The following is an 18,381-nucleotide window of genomic DNA, read 5'->3' as shown; positions in this document are numbered from 1 at the left end:
TTTTGCCCACCATCATTTTTAGGCTATTACTAGAAAGCCTGACGAAACAATACTTTAGACTCCTGGTGTGCTGAAGGATCACTTGTTTAGATCCCACGTAACACCTCCTTGTTCCCAGCTTTCTTTGCACTATGAAGATGTTAAGCTGTTTAGGAATTTGGAGTATGTGTTTCTACTGTCTTTATACAGTACTGGTATCAGTAAGAGCAGGTGTTTAGAGTACTGAAGTAATATAAATAACAATAAATGAAGGTGGTAGGTCTGTATTAATCAACTGTACTGTACACATCGTTATACTGGACCTGTCTTTGTCTTTTTTCTCCTGTCCTTTTTTCTCCTTCAGATCCTGTTGGGCTCTGCTGAGGTTATGCATCGATCTTACATGCTATAACAGATGAGATGACTTTAGCAGTCTAATCACAGTCCTCTGTCCTTCCCTTCACTAATGCAGCCCACCCTGAGCTTTCTGCTCTTATCACCTGGATTGCCTGAGCAGGCTAATTTAAAGCTACAACAGAGAATTTTATATCGTGGCAAATCACAGCAGTCAGTCACAGCAGCTAGAGGGAAAATCTGTTGTTGCCCAGATTGACTAAAATCACAGAAATCTTATCTGATGAGTGTGAGGCTAAGAAGTTTGGATCAAGATTGTGTCTTTCCTACCATTCACAACTGCTAAGACTGAGGTTCACACTGATCCAATATACAGTGACTGCAAAACTGCAGAGTTCAGACTGAGATGTCAATAAAGTCTAGTGCTTGCCATTAGCATTCTTGCAACAGTCCCATCCCAGTGAAAAACAAAGAGAGGTGCTTGCAACTCTTCGACCAAAGGGTTATGTTCAGGGGTTGCTTTCACGGTCTTTCAAAATCTGTGACAAGTAGGGCTAGCACTGGCTGATAAGCTGCACTGAAAACATCACTTGGTCAGCAGTTTAAAAGTCTGCATTTCAGAGAATGCCTCTGGCATTTCCACTTGGTTCTTTCTTTGGTAGGGCTCCAAAATACATTTACAGACAACAGTGAACTGAGAAATTTCTGCAACTGCCTGGAGGTCACATATATATGCCCAGAGGGTATTATCAGTGAGAAAGAAAGTAATACGGTCTATCAGTGTCTCAGCTGAAAGTCTCCTGGCAGCTTTGGTTTACTGGACTGGAAGTGAAGTGCAGTCTTTAGCGCTGTAGTTGTCACAAAAATGTCCTGCTATACTTGCCTGTAGCTGAAAGAAGGCAGCTGCCACATTTCTTGCTCATTTCCCTTGAGATCCACTGAGGGAGAGAGAAGGTCCGCTTTGCAGACATATGGCTCTGGTGGGAAATTTAGCTCTGTACCAGAAAAGGCACAACATTCTTCCTGCTGCTCTGTATAAAATGAAAACCTGTAAGAATTTAAACAGATACTCTGTTCATTTGGCTTTCTAAAAGGTGGACTTAGAGGACCACCTGGGAAGGGGAAAAAATAATCTTGTTTGAAGCAAAAAAATTCTCCAAAACAAGCAATGCAAAAGTCAAGGGAGGAATCCATCCACAAGACAGACAGAGGCTATGGAAATGGTGTTGCATAAATGCATTTTTGCATTTGTCATTGTTTACTGGGACGGATGTGTAACTTTGCAACACTGAAACAAAGTAGGATGAGTAATAGGACAACAACTATACCATCACAGCCAAAACTGTGACCTAAAATAGTTTTGCATTATTTATACTTTCGTATATTCAGTATTTGCCTGGCTTCAGTGGAGGTTTTCTGCACCACAGCTAGACTTTGGTCGTAACATGTAAATTCCTCCTCTACAGAACAGCAGATGAATGGATTCTTTACTTCCCATTAGTCTGTAAAGTTCTGGCAATGTTGCAAAAAAACAAAGAAATAATAAAAATAATGAGGAGTATTACATGTCATACACAAAAAATGAAACGGATTAAGTACTCCCAGACAATATCAGGTAGTAGCAGGGGGGATGAAGTAAACTCTGTTCTTTAGTAATGCAAGCTGAGTATGGGGAAAGGCTTCTGGGACAGCACAAGAAACATTTCCTAAAAAAAAAAAAAAAAAAAAGACAGTCTGGCTTCTGTAAATGAACCTAAAAATGACAGTGGTGCTAGCTCAGACAAGCACAATGACAGAACGCACCATGATATCTGGGCTCCTGGGAAACTGTGAGTGGTCTGAACAGCTGAAAACACCCTGGCAAACATGACACTGCCTGACATGCAAAAAAACCTTTCTGCTGAGCAAGGAGGTGCTTTCACTTAAGCAGCAGGCTGACCAGCCTATGATGCTGATGGGAAACATTCGTTTAGTAGTTCAGAATGAGACCTGCTGATGATATTCTTGTCCAATGTGTGTGTTGTAAATAAATAAAAAAAGTTTTGTAACAATATGTATAAAAGTATATTAAAATTCCTTTATTAAATCTTAAGTTATTGCAGATGAAACAAAACCAACTTACATGGTTTAACAACAAAGTAGAGGTTCTCCTAAAACAATCATCAGCTGCAGGCATATTTATGTAAACAAAGACATCATGAGACAATTGCTGTTCATTCCAGTCAGTAACAGACTGCCTTTGAACTTGCTGAAATGCATCTGCAATTCCTAAATGAGATCAAAGTAGGAAACAGTTCTCCTGTCCTCCGACACTTCAAAAACTTCCCTGATCTGCTGGGGAAGAGGCAGAACTGAAAACCTTCTGTGCTGGGTTGACCTTGGCTGCTCACCAGGTGCCTACCCAGTCATCCTCTCACACTCACAGCAAGATGGTGCGGTGCAAGAGAACTTCAGGGGAATTGGGGCTGCGGTCAGTCTGCAGCACTTGGTCTCTGCCACTCCCTCACAGTCCCTCTCTGCCCCTGCTCCATGTGGGGTCCCTCCCAGGGATGCCGTCCTTCCTGAACTGAGCCTGGGGGGCTGCCCACAGGCAGCAGCTCTTCAAGCACTGCTCCCACACGGCTCCGCCCCATGGGGTCCATCCATCCATCCATCCCCCAGGAGCAAGCTGCTCCAGCACGGGTGTGGGCAGCTCCCCCCAGACCCCCTGCTCCTGCGTGGGCTCCTCTCCACGGGCTGCAGCTCCGGCCCGGGGCCTGCTCCTGCAGGGGCTCTCCATGGGCCGCAGCCTCCTCCAGGCCACATCCACCTGCTCCACCGGGGGCTCCTCCACCCATGGGGGGGCTGCAGCGTGGAGATCTGCTCCATGTGGGACCCATGGGCTGCAGGGGGACAGCCTGCTCCACCAGGGGCCTCTCCCTGCACAGCCCGCAGGGGAACTGCTGCTGCCTGCCTGCAGCACCTCCTGCCCTGACCTTGGTGTCTGCAAGGCTAGTTCTCCCCCTTCTCTCTCAGATATAGTTGCCCAGCAGATTTTTTCCTTTTCTTAACTCTGCTCTCCCAGCGGCCCACCCAGCATTGCTCATGGCTCAGCTCTGGCCAGCAGCAGGTCCCTTTTGGAGCAGGTGGAGCTGGCTCTGCTCCGACACGGGGCAGCTGCTGGGCTCGGCTCACACAGACCACCCCTCCAGTCCCACCACCACCAAAACGTTGCCATGTAAATCCAGTATGCCAGAAGTATGTTTATGTTTTGTTCCTGAAAAAAGTTTCCATTTTGACAAACTTGTGTGCTCGAACAACAATAATAGAGGAGCTGAGTACTCTCTGACCTGCACGACTTTTTCTAGTTCCAACCCTAAATAATTCAAACACCATTAAATGTCTTCTCCATTTTATGATTCTGCTTGATACGCTGTCCAGCTACATGCTATTATGTTAGAAGGAATAAAAACGATCTGTTGTGAATCCTGACATCACTTATGTTAATTATTTAATTTTCAGAATTGATTGAACTAAATTCTATCATATACTTGAAATGTAGACCAAAAACACTATCAATTCACATGAAAACCTTTTTTTCTCCAGGCTTTCAGGGAAATAAAAACCAAGCTGTGTTCTACATTTTTGAAATTCCTCCAGTAAGCTTCTCATCAACAAAACTATTCACAACATTGCTCTCACCTTTTTTCCACCAGGCACTAGACATGGTAAAAATATTACACATTGATAACCAATGTACAAAATGCTCTAGGTAAACCTTTAAATGGCAACACAACCTATTATTTTTATACTGTTATTATAGATAATTGACTCTTTTCTATCACTTAATAATACAAATCTAGCCAAAAAGCAGCATATTGGTCTTAATCATACCTTTTCAGCTCTTTGAGTGTAATTCAAAGTACATTTCTGTGTTTCATAAACAATTATGTGTTTCTGCAACTCATTACAGAATTAAATATAAAGATTTTTTTTTTTTTGTAAAAAATCCCACAATGTTTTAGGCATCATTATGCAAAATTATTTGTGACCTTTTAGTAAATTACCCATAAAAGTTCTAAAAAACAGTTTTCATATTACACTGCTCCAATCTTGTTTAACTTCTTTTTCTTTACTTTCAGCAGCCAATGTAGCCAATGTTAACAAGACAGTTAAAATCTCATTTTTTTTTCAATCTAGAAACTATTAATTTTCAAAGATGTTACAATTCAGATTTTCCTACCAATAAAAATCACATGATTAAAAATGAAACTATTCTAGATGCCACGTTCCTGATGTAGGCAGTCCTATGTTGATAAGAACTGGATGAGTCTGATATAAAACTGTATGCACAAACAAGACAATTTAACCACAGGTAAGAGTCCACTTTTCTCAGAAACACCTAATCCTCTTGATTTTTTTTGGCACATGTACGATAGGAATTGTGATTCTTTTAAATTAAATGCAAATTTCCACATGTACATTAAAAGTTGCAGCATGAGATGTTTTAAAATGGGATCTAATTCATTTTTAATTCACCATGTAGAACTTATAAAAACTGGCATCCCTAGGAGCAGATAGTACACACTGACTATATTGTGACTACTCAAATAAGAATTCTTCAGCTCTACAAATGGAGTTCAAATATAATGGTTGAAGATGCTACTTAAAACGTTTCTAGATGAAACATTTAATGTTGCCCACCTCTACAATGTAAGTTTAAGAAAATCTTCATAACTTCTTTCTTTTATGATCTTAATGATCTCTTCAGAGTTCTTTTCAATAACAGAACCTTTTATTGCTGCAATTTTGGCAACAGCATGACCAAGCCTCTAAAAGAACAGTTATTTGATCTAAAGCAATCTTCACCCAACCTGTAGCCAATCACTCTTTGCATCCTGTGACAGGACAATTGCAACTCATTCATTTTATTGTGGCAAAATTGGTTTGACCTACTAAGTTCTTCATGTCTTCTAACTGCTGGCAGCTAGCCCATTAGGAAAATTCTGCATCCTTATCTCTGCATCATACAATCAATGCACAAGCTCACAACATAATGCTCAACAGAAAAGGAAAAGTCCTTCTCAAACCTTGCAGCAGATTCTTTTATTTGCAGTCATAAGAATGCATTGCTATTATTTCATCTTGCATTAATAAAAAAAAAAATACAAAGGACTGTAAAATTATCTAAAAATAGTTATTTCCTAGTCATTGTGGCACAAATTGCATGGAATTACTACAATGCATCAGAAAGAGGCAATTTTGCTTTTTCCAACTGTAATGGTTCTTAACAGAGATTAATAGACCCCCTACTCTCACACAAGACCAGGAACTACTCAACATCCTCTGGATTCTTCATATACCTTCAATAGGTCATTCTTTCATTACAATTCTTCCCATCTTTCAGTCAACAGGTACACACCTTCCAATATCTTCTCCCATTTGCCCCTTCTTTTTCCTTCTATCAATTTCTATTTCCCTTCTCCAAATTTTTGCTATCCTCACCATAATCCTCACAAAGCAAGAAAAATTTGGCAAACCGCTCCAAAGCCCTGACACCATAAAGCCATTAAGCAGTTGAAAATGCTCTGTTTATAAGCTGTTCCACTCAGTACCAGCACAAAGTGCTCCAACTATAGTTGAGCTCAGCCTGCTGACCAGGATCTGAGAGGTCCACTTGGGTACTACTGCATATTCAGTGTGCATATTTAGTGATAACCACTGCATATTCAGTGAGCAGAAATAATCCTGCAAGTTGCATGGCATGGTGAAGATGGATGGTATAGGTCTACCTATCTCTTCTGTATCCTGTTCTTATCTTTTCCACAACAAATATGAATTAATTGGTTTCAGAAGAGTTTCAGAAGAGTGACTGTATTTAAAGAATCATATTCAAGACCTATAAGCTTTTTAGTCTTGCAAGCTAGGCTGGAAGATCATTCATTACTGCGTTCATGGTTTCGTATTTCATGTCTTTCAGATCCTTTATCAAAAATTTTTAAAAAATACATAAAAAAAATTCAAACAAACAAAAAAGTAATTCCAAGATCTGAATTTCTCTCACTGATCCATAATTTTCTTTTCAAAGATTACGATTTGCCAAAGCCATATGGCTGATACCCTTTAGAATGTAATTAAGAGTCAGGCTTTCAGAACTACTAACACTGCAAACTAACCACCTGCCCCTCTCTCTCCCCCCCCCCTTTTTTTTTTTTGGTTAATAATGTTTTCTGTGTCTTGAGATTATTAATCCTTAAATTATTACCATGTGATTCTGATTACAGCCTTAGTGCTTCCAAAGTTTCTGCAGAACATTTGATCACAAAATACAAACAAAGATAGGAAGGTATAATGTGTACATTGCACACGCTTAATTTCAAAGGAGTGAATCTTATTTCTGTTGTGAAAAAGAAATGTCTTGTGTGTAAACACTACATATTAATCAGTACTTCACTTTTACTCCCAAGCAATAGAAACAACTGCAATAAATTATTTTATATCTGAATCCCAATGGTGCTGTCAAATGCAAAATGACAAATGCATCCTGTAATTTCATCTTCTGTCTGATTCATTCATAGGTGTGTAGGACAACATCTGCAATAATCTATAGTCTGTTTTTGTGATTTAATTTTTACTTTGTTTTCATCACCATCATCATCATAAAATCATAAGTGTATCTACAGCCTTCAAAATTATGGTTTGGATGCTGCTATCATTTACACTAGCATAAACTTAATAGCAGGGTGAAACTTGTGGATGATTCGTATCAGTATCACTATTGTCACTGCACTTTTGCAGGGTGTTGAAGCTCCTATGATTTCTGTTACTGTAAGTTTTTTTTATACTGAAATGCAAATAACTTGAGTTGAATATGAGTGCATACTCAATACGAGTTAACCTGGAATTTAGCTGCTGCTGTTCAGAAAGCCTAGTCAGAGATGATAATGAGGATGAATAATGATCTGATTCTTGCATCTTGAAGTATTTTCTTCTTATTCTTAAACACTGCTTGGGAAGAAGAAAAGCATTATGACAGGGCTCTGCCCCCATTCTGCATATCCCTGTGGCAATGTATACTGCTTGTCCTCCTTTTTTCCTAATGAACTTATGACCAAATTTTATTCTCTCTGGCATCAAAATGCAGCTCAGAATGAGCAACAAAGGCAAATACTCCAGAAGATGGCAGATTTGAGCTTAGTCAACAGCCTTTATGAAAGCCGCCTGAGTCATTCCTCTGCTTTCAGCCTGTACTTTCCAACTAAATTCAAACTCTGTTTTTAAAGAGATAAGCATTTGCCACCACCAGCAAAATGCACTGGACATCTTTCTTATGAAAGGTCAATGACCTGAAACCTGTAAGCTGTTAAAAAAAAAAAAAAAAAAAAAGGAAAAATTGTAAAACATTACAAAAACACCTTAATCTATTTTACTCTTTGGACATAAAATACACTCTTACAAACAACAAATTTGCCAAACACCTGTTTTAAAGGGGAAACTGTTTGCTACCATTTGTTTTCAGTCATAATCCCAATATACCTGTTTTAACAGAAGGTAGATACTGGAGCTGCATCACTTATCATCAGTAGCAAGATTTCAGAAACATGTATGCATCTCGCTGTCATATGTAGCATATATGATGTTTATCTCATTCACAGGGACATTTGTACAAGAGTCAATATAAATAAAAGTGGCACAATCATGAGCTTTTCTTCTTCTGATTTACTATAGATGTGCATAAATTTCCCAGACATTATTATATATAATATAATAATTCTTGCCTAACTTTGACCAAATGGTGCAATACTGAAAAAAATTTAAAGCACACATACAGAACAGCTAATAAGTATATATTGAATGTGCATGCACCAACAACTGCTGCATTGTAATACTGTTAGCAAAACTCATACTGTGAAAATTGCACTACATAGGTCCACTTAAAGCAATGGAATACTATGTATAATATATTAGACTTATAATAAATAAAACTAAGTACAAGTAAAATGCTTTAGCAGACTAGCAGCCATTGAGTTTCTATGTTTGTGACTAACTTAATTTTAAGAAACAAAACCCAGAACTGTAGATTCATTATTACTAGTAATAATTACACATGTCCAAAGATAACTGAGAAGATGTGATACCTTAAAATGTAATGAAAAACTCTTAAAATTTTGAAGCTGAAAATTATGTCAGGGTGGAATTTGTTTCCCTGTATTTCATTACACAACTATTAAGTTTTACCTCAATCTATATCCTACACAGTCTATATCCTATACAGGCTAGCAAATTAATATTTCTTTATGTCTACCACAAGTTTGGGGATTAATTGCTGCTAATAATCTCACATCCAATGAATAAATTCAGAAATACTCACCATGATTCCAGTGAGTAAACAGACTCCTTTCCCACAGTATGTATTAGGTACCATGTCACCATATCCAATGGATAGAAAAGTTATTGAAATCAACCACATTGCTCCAAGGAAGTTGCTAGTAACATCCTGCTGATCGTGGTACCTGGAAGGAAAAAGAAAACTAATACTTTACAATGAAAATTTCTGTCATTTGTTATGCTGTAAGAAAGAAATCTCAGTAACTGCTCATACAGTCGTTTCTGTATCCTACAGTTAATTATTTTTAAAAGCAGCTATAAAGAACTAAATAAAACTAAAATACAAAGGCATCAGTAGTAAAGAAACTGAAGGCAAAACAATAGCACAAGTAGTAGAGATTCTCTGGATATTTTGTATTTTAGTATTCTGTTACTACTATAAAATAGCAGAAAAATAGCAGAAACTGTAATATATCAGGATACAAAGTTTTTTAACAGAACTTCCTCAGGGGTACCAGTCCTGATAATCCGCTGCAGTGGCATAAGACATCAGTCTGTTGCAGGCTGAGGCATATAAGAAAGTCAGAAAAGGTTGTATGGGCAAGCAGAAATCAGAGCAAAATTCCATCTCCTTTGCCTAACAGTAAGTCTGTGATCAGAAATCTAATAATGAACTACCATGTAATGCTTTATGAGAAAACCTAGTATCTTCCCTCTCCTTCAGCATGTTCAAGATAAATAGTATTGTATTCCTCATCATTACGAGATCCTCACCATAACCATAAGAAAACCTCTCATTTGTGCTAAGTCAGCTAATTAAATGTAATTTCCTGATGTGCCATTTGTTGTCCTAGTTTTAATACTCTAATGGAATACACTCATTTTCTCCTTCAAAGAAAACAAGTTCTGATGAATAAGCTAGTCCTCACATGACAGGTATAGCTAATCAACTGGGAAGCCATAATGACACATTGTAGGAATAAAAACTCTTGTCAACACTCAGCCTGCGGGGGAAAACGCAGCCTAACGTAGATGGTATTTTGCTCCCTGTTCAGAGCAGCTCTGCAGCAGAGACTATCTGTGACAGCTACTGCAGCCTCAAGGTTGCAATAACCCCTGCAGCTGCTGTGAAGCCTCAAGTTGGTTATGTATGCTGCTGGATCTTCACAAGTATTATTTTATTCAATCTCCAAAACAGCAGGTCACAGAGTACCGCCAGAGAATTAGTTCACAAATCTGTAAGCAACCTGCTTTTGACCACAAAAATAATTGCTTCAGTTATCCTCCTTCCTGGACCTCACCCTCAATGCTGGAGCAGGCAGGAATGCTGAGTGGGCAGAAAGCAAGCTCAGGAAAATCCCCTATTCTCTCTCTTGCAAGATATTTGCTGTAATGGAGGCAAAACGCCTCCATTCTTTTCTTAAATTCCTACCTCTGCCCGGATGGTTACAGTAAACTGAAAACTCTGCCTGACAGAGACTACAGCAATTTCTCCAAATCAGTCTGTTCCACTGTTTGCCTGTACCCTTCTCTCTGTTGGCATCAGTGTTGTCCTTCTCACACACTTCATGCAAGCTTTTGAAGGATTTTTGTTCTGCATCTAGAGCAATGCAGGAATTATCCACATTTGGCGATCTAAGGATGAGAGTGATAGAAATACTGATAGTCACAACAGCAGCAAGGGCACAACAGCAAACTTTATCTAACTCATCACCATGAAGTTCTGCACAACAAAAAGATTTGTCATTGTGTTTTTTTGTTGTTGTTGTTTTGCTTTGTTTTGTTTTGTTGTTTTTTTTCCAGCCTGCACTGCAGATGTCAGATGTTACGGATTTTAGTTTTTACTTAACAGTTAGCTATGAAATAGCTAATATCTATGAAATCTATGGATGCAGAAAGAGAGAGACATATTTATCCCATTCAGGAGGCAAAAAGAGAGCCTGCACATCATGCAGTTCTCTACACAGTATCACATATATGATATGACCACAGGCTTTGGACAAGCTTCACAGAAGTGACCTAGAGCCACAACACATAGTATAAAGCCAGCAAGTTAACCCTAACTAATAATAAATGCTTATACAAATATTTATGAGACATTTCCTTAATGCTCATCTTTGGGTTTTGAACCTGGTCATTTCTGTACTTCAGACAAAACACAGTTTACCTACAAAGATAAAAATACCGTGCAATGCCCTTCATTTTTCCTATATTTTGTCCAAATTGTTACATCCTTTACATTTTCAGCTCTACATTGTGATGCTTACAGAGATGTTGATGTGACAGAAAACAGAACATTCAAATACAACTCAATAAGTTTGTGAAATAAACACCTGTTTCACATAAAGAATATAAAAACCTGTCTCACCTAGTTGTGGTTTTGAGGTTATAGTTCAGTGGTCAAACTGCACACTATTTAAAAATCAGCATCAATATTTATGACTCTATTGTGACCGAGACACAAAGAATACGCTGTATGACCAAAAAGACTTATTCTCTCAAAACTCTACAGGGAAAGTTGAAGGAGGGGATTTTCATGTTAAAAATCCACCAGTAAAAGGAGGGATACTGTCCTGATAATCCCATGGCTTCTACAACAGATTTACAGGAAGGTGGACTGGTTCTGTCTTTTTTTTTGTTTTCTTCTGTAACCTGTTTTGTGATTTTTGAGTCTCTGTGCTAAACCGTTCTGGTATATGCATAAACCTCTCTGATTCTGGTACAATGATGGGAATACACTGTCAAGTGCTATGCCGTGTCATCACACCATGCAGCCACTTGGGATCCTGGCCCAAACTAGCCAAGCCCGGAGTCTGTCTTCTCTATTGTGTGGGAGCAACAACAGAAACTACAAGCTTAGATTTTGGCTATTCTCTGTCCACCATCAAATTATCACCAAAATACATAAAAACATGAAGAGCAATTTCTTAAAAAAAAAAAAAAAAAAAAAAAAAAAAAGAGAAGGAATTGCAATGTCACATTCGTACAGCCATGAGAACCACTGAAAAGGTGCATGGGGGGCATTTGAACTGCTTTGTTTTGAGGAGCTGGGCAGAAAGCTACTCTTCGCCATTCCGACTTCTTTTCAAAGTTACCACTGCTGGAAAGGGTGAACTTCTCCTTCCATGGAGGGACCAGTAAAATGAACAGAGCAGAAATTAACCTTTCCCATGCTCATCTATCAGTGTACCTCTAATGCGTGGCACTCAAGCCACTGGACGGCCTGAAAAAAAGTCATCCACATCATTGTGTTCTCCTTGCAGCAGAGCCGAGGTCACGGACACTGCGATGAGGAGAAATGCCACCCGCACTAGCAGCTGGAACAAAGCTGTCTCACTCACTGTCAGCAGCCATCAACCTCTGCCAGCATTTCCTCATTCCATCTGGATCGTGAAAGACAGGTTCGATGTAACAGACTCCAGATTGCAACTATGGTTTTCCTAAACTATCCATTCACTCTGAGTGCTATGAAAAGCTCAGGAAGAAAATAAAAAGAAAAAAGAAATGCTTCCTTTCAGAGATTAAGTTCCAACTAAAGCAAAATCCAGTCATTACTAACCAAATTCTAAAACTTAAGCTTTTAGGCATTAATCTTTAGTTTGATAAAGATTCTCATATTTCATAAAGCTTCTGGTTTTGTCTTTTTTATTTGAATCACTACAAAATATCTCATTATCTAAAATCCACTATTCTTAGTCAATAAAATCTTGGACTAGAAACATGGTGAGCCATTTAAATTAGAAGATAAAGGCTAGTATTTAATTGTGTTAAAACTACAGCTATATACAGTTTGATGTCCTGGATCACATCCAGCCTCATACAGCAGCAGAATAAAGGGTCATTTAGAAAAGCTGTGTATTCCCCTGAGGTAGGAAAATCCTTGGCTGAAGTCACACAAGCATAAGTCTTATTTATCACTTTTTCCTTCCTTCTCCAGTAAGGAATGTGCTCACAGACAGGTGGTACTACAGCTGAAACTCTCCAAGACAACCCTCATCCTGTGAAATGCCACTAAGTCTGTTCTCACCAGCCACCATGTATTAGTCCTGACACAACTTTAATTTCAGTCAAAATTAACTGAAAGATTAGATTTGTGCAAAAATAGAATGATTTGATTCCTTCCCAAGCCAAAATGTGTGGGACTTTTACCATTCATCTCAGGAAGGCATAAATATACTACTCGACTGTTTGGGTTGTCAAAGCAATATTCCAGAATCTGTATCAAACAGCATTTCTTTTCTTCTGGTTTCACTATCAGATTTGTGATTTTTAGTACCGCTCTCCTGCAGAATTATGTTTCTATTTGGTGACGTTTCATCTGACTGATAAAACATCTGCTTTTTAGCTACATGGCAGTTGTCACACAAGAATATCTTGACACCTAAGTCACGTTCATCTTAAGAAGTAATGAGTAACAAGAAATGAAATATAACATGTAACTTAACCACCAGCATATTAATTGGTGCCTAGCAGATTTGCTTCAGTTTACTTGGCCTCCACAGTCAGCCTCTGATAATTTTGCACTCTTTGGTTGTGTTTTCTTTAACAAGTCAAGAACTAAAAAAAAAAATTGAAAAGATGACCATTTTTCTAGGGACAAAATAGTCTGCTTTTATAGTGACCTAAAGGAATCCCAAGCTTGCAGTACAAAGCCAAGCTGGGCAGAGTTTGGTCTTGTCAACCCTTAAAAACTTTTAGACTAATTATGGAAACAGGCTCAGCCCATTAAATCAGAAACTTGTCAAGACTCAGCAGAGACACTGATTGATCTAACTAGCTATTACAGCTCTCCCACAGCACCGGGCCATTCTGTTACCAAGTGCCTTTTTAGTCTTTCTTCAACAGTAGATACTGGCAGGTTTTTTTTTCTGGTAATACAGTGGTGATAATAGGTCTTTTTATTACTTCCCATTTCCCCCTGCTTTAAAGAAAGACGAAAAGAAAAACATAACTGCTTTTAGAAGAAATAGGTGCACCAACTCCTTGACTACTGAAGTCAGTGAAAGAAATGTTGCCTACCTTCATGAGTTTAGGATCACGAAAGGCTGAAAAGTGGATGTCACAACTTTTCTATTTTCTAACACATCTCTTGACATCCTCCAAATATTTATGCACAGCAGCAAAAATGTTCCTGTCATAAAGCTGTTCCACGGAAATGCAAAACACTATGGCAAATGCCTGGATTTCACAGACAGATTCACAATAGTAGCAGTTCTGAACCCAACCATAAGCAACCACTGTGATCAAGCAGTCTGAATTATTTCTACAGGGGTTAAAATGTTAATTATTTTCTATTAAGAATATTTGCAGGCCATTTATGGAAAAGTAATACAACAGGGAAATGTTAAGTATAATTGCATAAGTAGCATATGTGCTATATTAACTGGACATATTTCTTATGAAATTATTTCATATTTCATATTAACTTAGCACATATTTCTGTGCTATGGACAGAAACAATAAAATTAAAACAACTGATGGGATGGGATAGTAAGAAGTCAACACAAAAACAGAATGGTGAAATTGCATGGTTTAAGAAAGTTTATCGTTATTCTTAAATATAAATTGCACTTCAGACACAGGTGTGGAAACATACATAAGGACTTAAGTCCTTAGCTGCTTTCAGATATGAATGCTTGGAAAAGGGGTAAAGAAGTGAAGGCTAATTGCCACTTTTTTCAAGAGGCACCAGAATTTTATTTGACTGCCACTGGCAAAGGTCTTGCCTTGTTTTCTTGGAGCTGTAACGAGCTGATGCTCTACTGAACCAGTATGCCTGTCTGCAGCCTTGGGAGATGTAAACAGTGTACATTTTTCCAAGAGAAGCCATTTGGCTGCAAGTATGATGTGAATATACCAAAGCAACTGAAGTTGCCTGCAAGTATTACGTCCATTTTCTTTTTGACCTATTTTAAATAAATGTGTAAGAGCATGAAGAGAAGCTGCTGAACCAATTCTACAAGTACTGGGAAATTGGAAAACCTGTAAATTTGTGAGAGACAGCAATCCACTACGATGAACAGTGGCATAGATAGGAGTGCTCAGTATCTGTGCACAAATAGGAAGCACTGGAAATAAAGTGAGAACTATTGCTTCAGGTCCTGGACTGTATGAAAACAGATATGTTTAATAAGAAAATTTAAAAACAGTATGTTCAAAAACTTTTCTTTTGCCCCACTTATGAAACACACACTAACTCCACCGTTTTCTTTTCTTTTGTTTTCATTTTTCCTTTCCTTTCCTTTCCTTTCCTTTCCTTTCCTTTCCTTTCCTTTCCTTTCCTTTCCTTTCCTTTCCTTTCCTTTCCTTTCCTTTCCTTTCCTTTCCTTTCCTTTCCTTTCCTTTCCTTTCCTTTCCTTTCCTTTCCTTTCCTTTCCTTTCCTTTCCTTTCCTTTCCTTTCCTAATACAGTCAAATTCATTCTCCCACTTCTTGGCAATTTCAAGCTTTTTTTTTGCCCTTTTTTTTTTTTCTGTCCCCTCATCCCCCCCTGCAGAGGCATAACTGAAGTCAAATTTTATCTCTGTTAAGGTCAGCAACAAAAATCCTATTGACTTCAGTGGGACCAAGATTTCTATTTTGCGTGTGTGTGTGTGTGTGTCTGAGTTTCAGCTGATCATCCCCTAAACGTTACCAGCTAGTGTTCCCATGCTTATTCATTTCAGAATTCTTACTCTGCCATTGTCTTCATCTCACATTTTGGATGCCAAGAAAGCTCCGCTGTTACCAGTATGATTATGTTTATCAAGAAACATCCTAATAAAATTGCTAAGCTAATTAAACTAAAAAGAAAATTTGATGTTTTTCCTCTTCAACATTTGGAAGCATAATAATGAAATAAAATGCTCATTTGGGGATTTAGACTTAGCTATAACATATATTTACTTCCAGTATGCTCGTTGTGATTCAGTAAAATAACAAACTAAAGATCCTGGAAAGCTATACCATAAGTGTTAAACCAGTAAGATCCTCAGTTACCTCCTGTAGATCTGAATGAGCTCTGCTGGCTCTACTTTCTGCATGTATGCAGCAGGGATTCTTTTAAGAACAAAACAAAACAAAAATAAAGACAAAGACAACACAGAAACACTTCCTGTAGACATCCAGATGTATCCACTCTGAGAAGCAGCACTGTTTCTCCCCACTAACTCTGTTATCCCCATACTCCTGCAGCAACTTATAAATAGCCTCCACTTTCCTTTCACCTCTTGGTGCATTTCTCATTTCTTCAGTGTCTACACTGCCGACTGTCTGAATAAAAATATTAATAAGAGCCAAAAAGATCTTCAGACTTTTTTTTTTTGGTCTAATTTACTGAAATACTTTACTTACTAACTTTAAATGCTTTTACATTCTTAATCTTAGAAAGTACAATTACATTGCTTCCTTAGACTCCATAGTTGGCCATTACTCTCTTGTTCATACTGTTGTCTGTCCATTTTTGTTCATTAGTCCAATGCAGCATAAAGAACTCCATTTTTTTTTAGACAGATAGCATAGTGTGGTTACTAGTGAAAATAATCATTAATGATAGTTACAATACCCAATCAATTTGGCATAGAACCGTGAGCTATTACAAAATAATAAACACTGTCTTAAACATATGAAAAAGCACGTGATACTGTATTTTGTAACAGTTGATTTTAATAGCTCTTGCCTGTGTCAAAACTTCAGCATTTTTACCAGTTTTAAATTTGAAGAATTCACAGAAATTCTATATAATTAAATTATTGAAAGTGACAGGAAAACAATAAATAAAAATTTTACATGTTTAGCTGTAACATATTTTAGCATCAACCTGCCAAAATTATTCAGTGGAAATACCAGCACCAAGGGTATTCTTTTTCTTTGAACAAAGCTACTAAAAAGATCTTTTTTCACAAAAGCTGTATATTATTTGGAAAACAGAATTCCTAGGTTGAGGTATTGAAGAAGGGAGAAACAGGCCAAACAGAGATAAAAGGAGGTAGCATTATTAACACATGGTATTTTCTCAGTATTATGGGAGATCTAGATTTTAGGAGGACTTAAAACTGAATTGGGTTATGTGCATAACAAGAACAACCAAGATTACAATAGCAAGATAAAAATGTATACAAGATACTCATCTTGAAGTTTCATAGCACAAGGCAAACCCTAAATATCAGGGATTAGGAAGAAGTTATGCCTATAAGCAGGTATGATAGATCTGTTAATCTCTTTGTGATTATCTGATTTAGAGCAAAAGTAATGCTAAAAATGAACAATATGGATGTGTGTCTGTAAAAGCAGGAGTCAGTTACAGCTGTACCTCATGGCAGGGCAGCAGCATGGCAAGCACCATCCTTACCACCCAGCCCTGCAGACAGGGCATCAGCCCCTCACAGCAGAAGACAGGAAGCTGGAACGAGCAAGCCGGAGCCAAGCAGAGGAGGCCCACCACGCGGTATAGTGCCATGTACAAGTCTAGGATGTGCTTACAGGTTTCTAGCCGAGCCCAAGGCCACGTCACACCTCACACCTTCAGCAGAGCGAGATCCAGGCCTGTGCCCCTGTTTCTGCTCACAGGGGTGGTGGGCAGAAGCCTGCAGGCCCTCACCCTCACACGAATTCTGGCACTTCCAGCACATAAATGTCCCTAGGGACCAGGTCACTGAGAACAGGACTGAAGAGCAGAAATAGCTGCTTCTGTGCCAAGCACAAGAGAAAAATGAATGGTGTGGCTCAGCCCTTAGGCTTCCCACATCACTCATTGAAACTGAAGATGAGGGCAGGGGGAGCAAAGTCCCACCCACTGTAAGTGAAGAGCAGGTTCGAGACCACCTGATGAACCTAAACAGGTACAGGTCTGCAGGACCTGATGACAGGAATCCCAGGGTCCTGATGGAACTGGCTGATGGAGTCACCAGCCCTCTCTCCATCATATATGAAAAGTCCTGGCAGTCAGGCGATGTCCCTGGTGAGTGGAAAACTGGAAATATCACTCCCCTTTTTAAAAAGGTTAGAAAGGAGGACCCAGGGAACTACAGACTGGTGAGCCTCACCTCTGAGCCTGGGATGATCATGGAACAGATCCTCCTGGAAGCAATATCAAGGCATATGCAGGACAAGGAGGGGATTCAAGACAGCCAGCATGGTTTATCCAAGGGCGAATTGTGCCTAGCCAATCTGGTGGTTTTCTATGATGGAGTGACTACATCAGCTGACAAGAGAAGATCAACCCATGTCGTCTACCTGGACTTCTGTAAGGCCTTTGACATGGTCCCATACAACATCCTGGTCTCCAAACTGGAGAGACTGTAAGGGTGGACCATTCAGTGGACAAGGAATTGGCTTAAAGGCTGCACCCAGGTTAGATGGGGCTTTGGGCAACCTGGTCTGGTGGGAGGTGTCCCTGCCCATGGCAGGGGATTGGAACTGGGTGGTCTTTAAGGTCCCTTCTGACCCAAACCATTCTGTGATTCTGTGGTTCCATGACAAAGCTAGAAAAAATAGTAGATGAAGGTCTCTCCAACATTGATGTCCAAATAAGCAAGAACAGATAAGCCAGTTTTGCAAGTTCAAAAGGTTTTCTGCTACTAAGTTATTAAGACCTAAGGTCAGTCTGACATGACTAATTATGTTCTACATCCAACTTATTTATCTTAGGTTTCTTTTTATTTAAAAGTATCATTTGGGAATTGTATTGATCTGTCTCAAAAAGGAAAAAACCTGTAGAAACAGACCTTCTTCTCCCTCCCACCCCCGCCTCCAAACTCAGTTA

At 38.8% G+C, this 18,381-nt stretch overlaps 1 protein-coding gene across 2 annotated transcripts in view; it reads right to left on the bottom strand.

Annotated features, from left to right (window-relative positions):
* KCNN2 (potassium calcium-activated channel subfamily N member 2) overlaps positions 1–18,381 on the bottom strand; it is a 78,556-nt gene that overhangs the window by 17,589 nt on the left and 42,586 nt on the right. For both annotated transcript variants that reach the window (XM_032205422.1, XM_032205423.1), the window contains one exon: positions 8,684–8,825. In XM_032205422.1, the coding sequence (XP_032061313.1) occupies positions 8,684–8,825 (142 nt within the window). The remainder of the gene's footprint in view (positions 1–8,683; positions 8,826–18,381) is intronic.

Source organism: Aythya fuligula, chromosome Z (assembly GCF_009819795.1).
Source record: "Aythya fuligula isolate bAytFul2 chromosome Z, bAytFul2.pri, whole genome shotgun sequence".
Taxonomy (NCBI): Eukaryota; Metazoa; Chordata; class Aves; order Anseriformes; family Anatidae; genus Aythya; species Aythya fuligula.
Note: the sequence above shows the minus strand (reverse complement) of the source record. Positions and strands in the feature narration are given on the sequence as shown.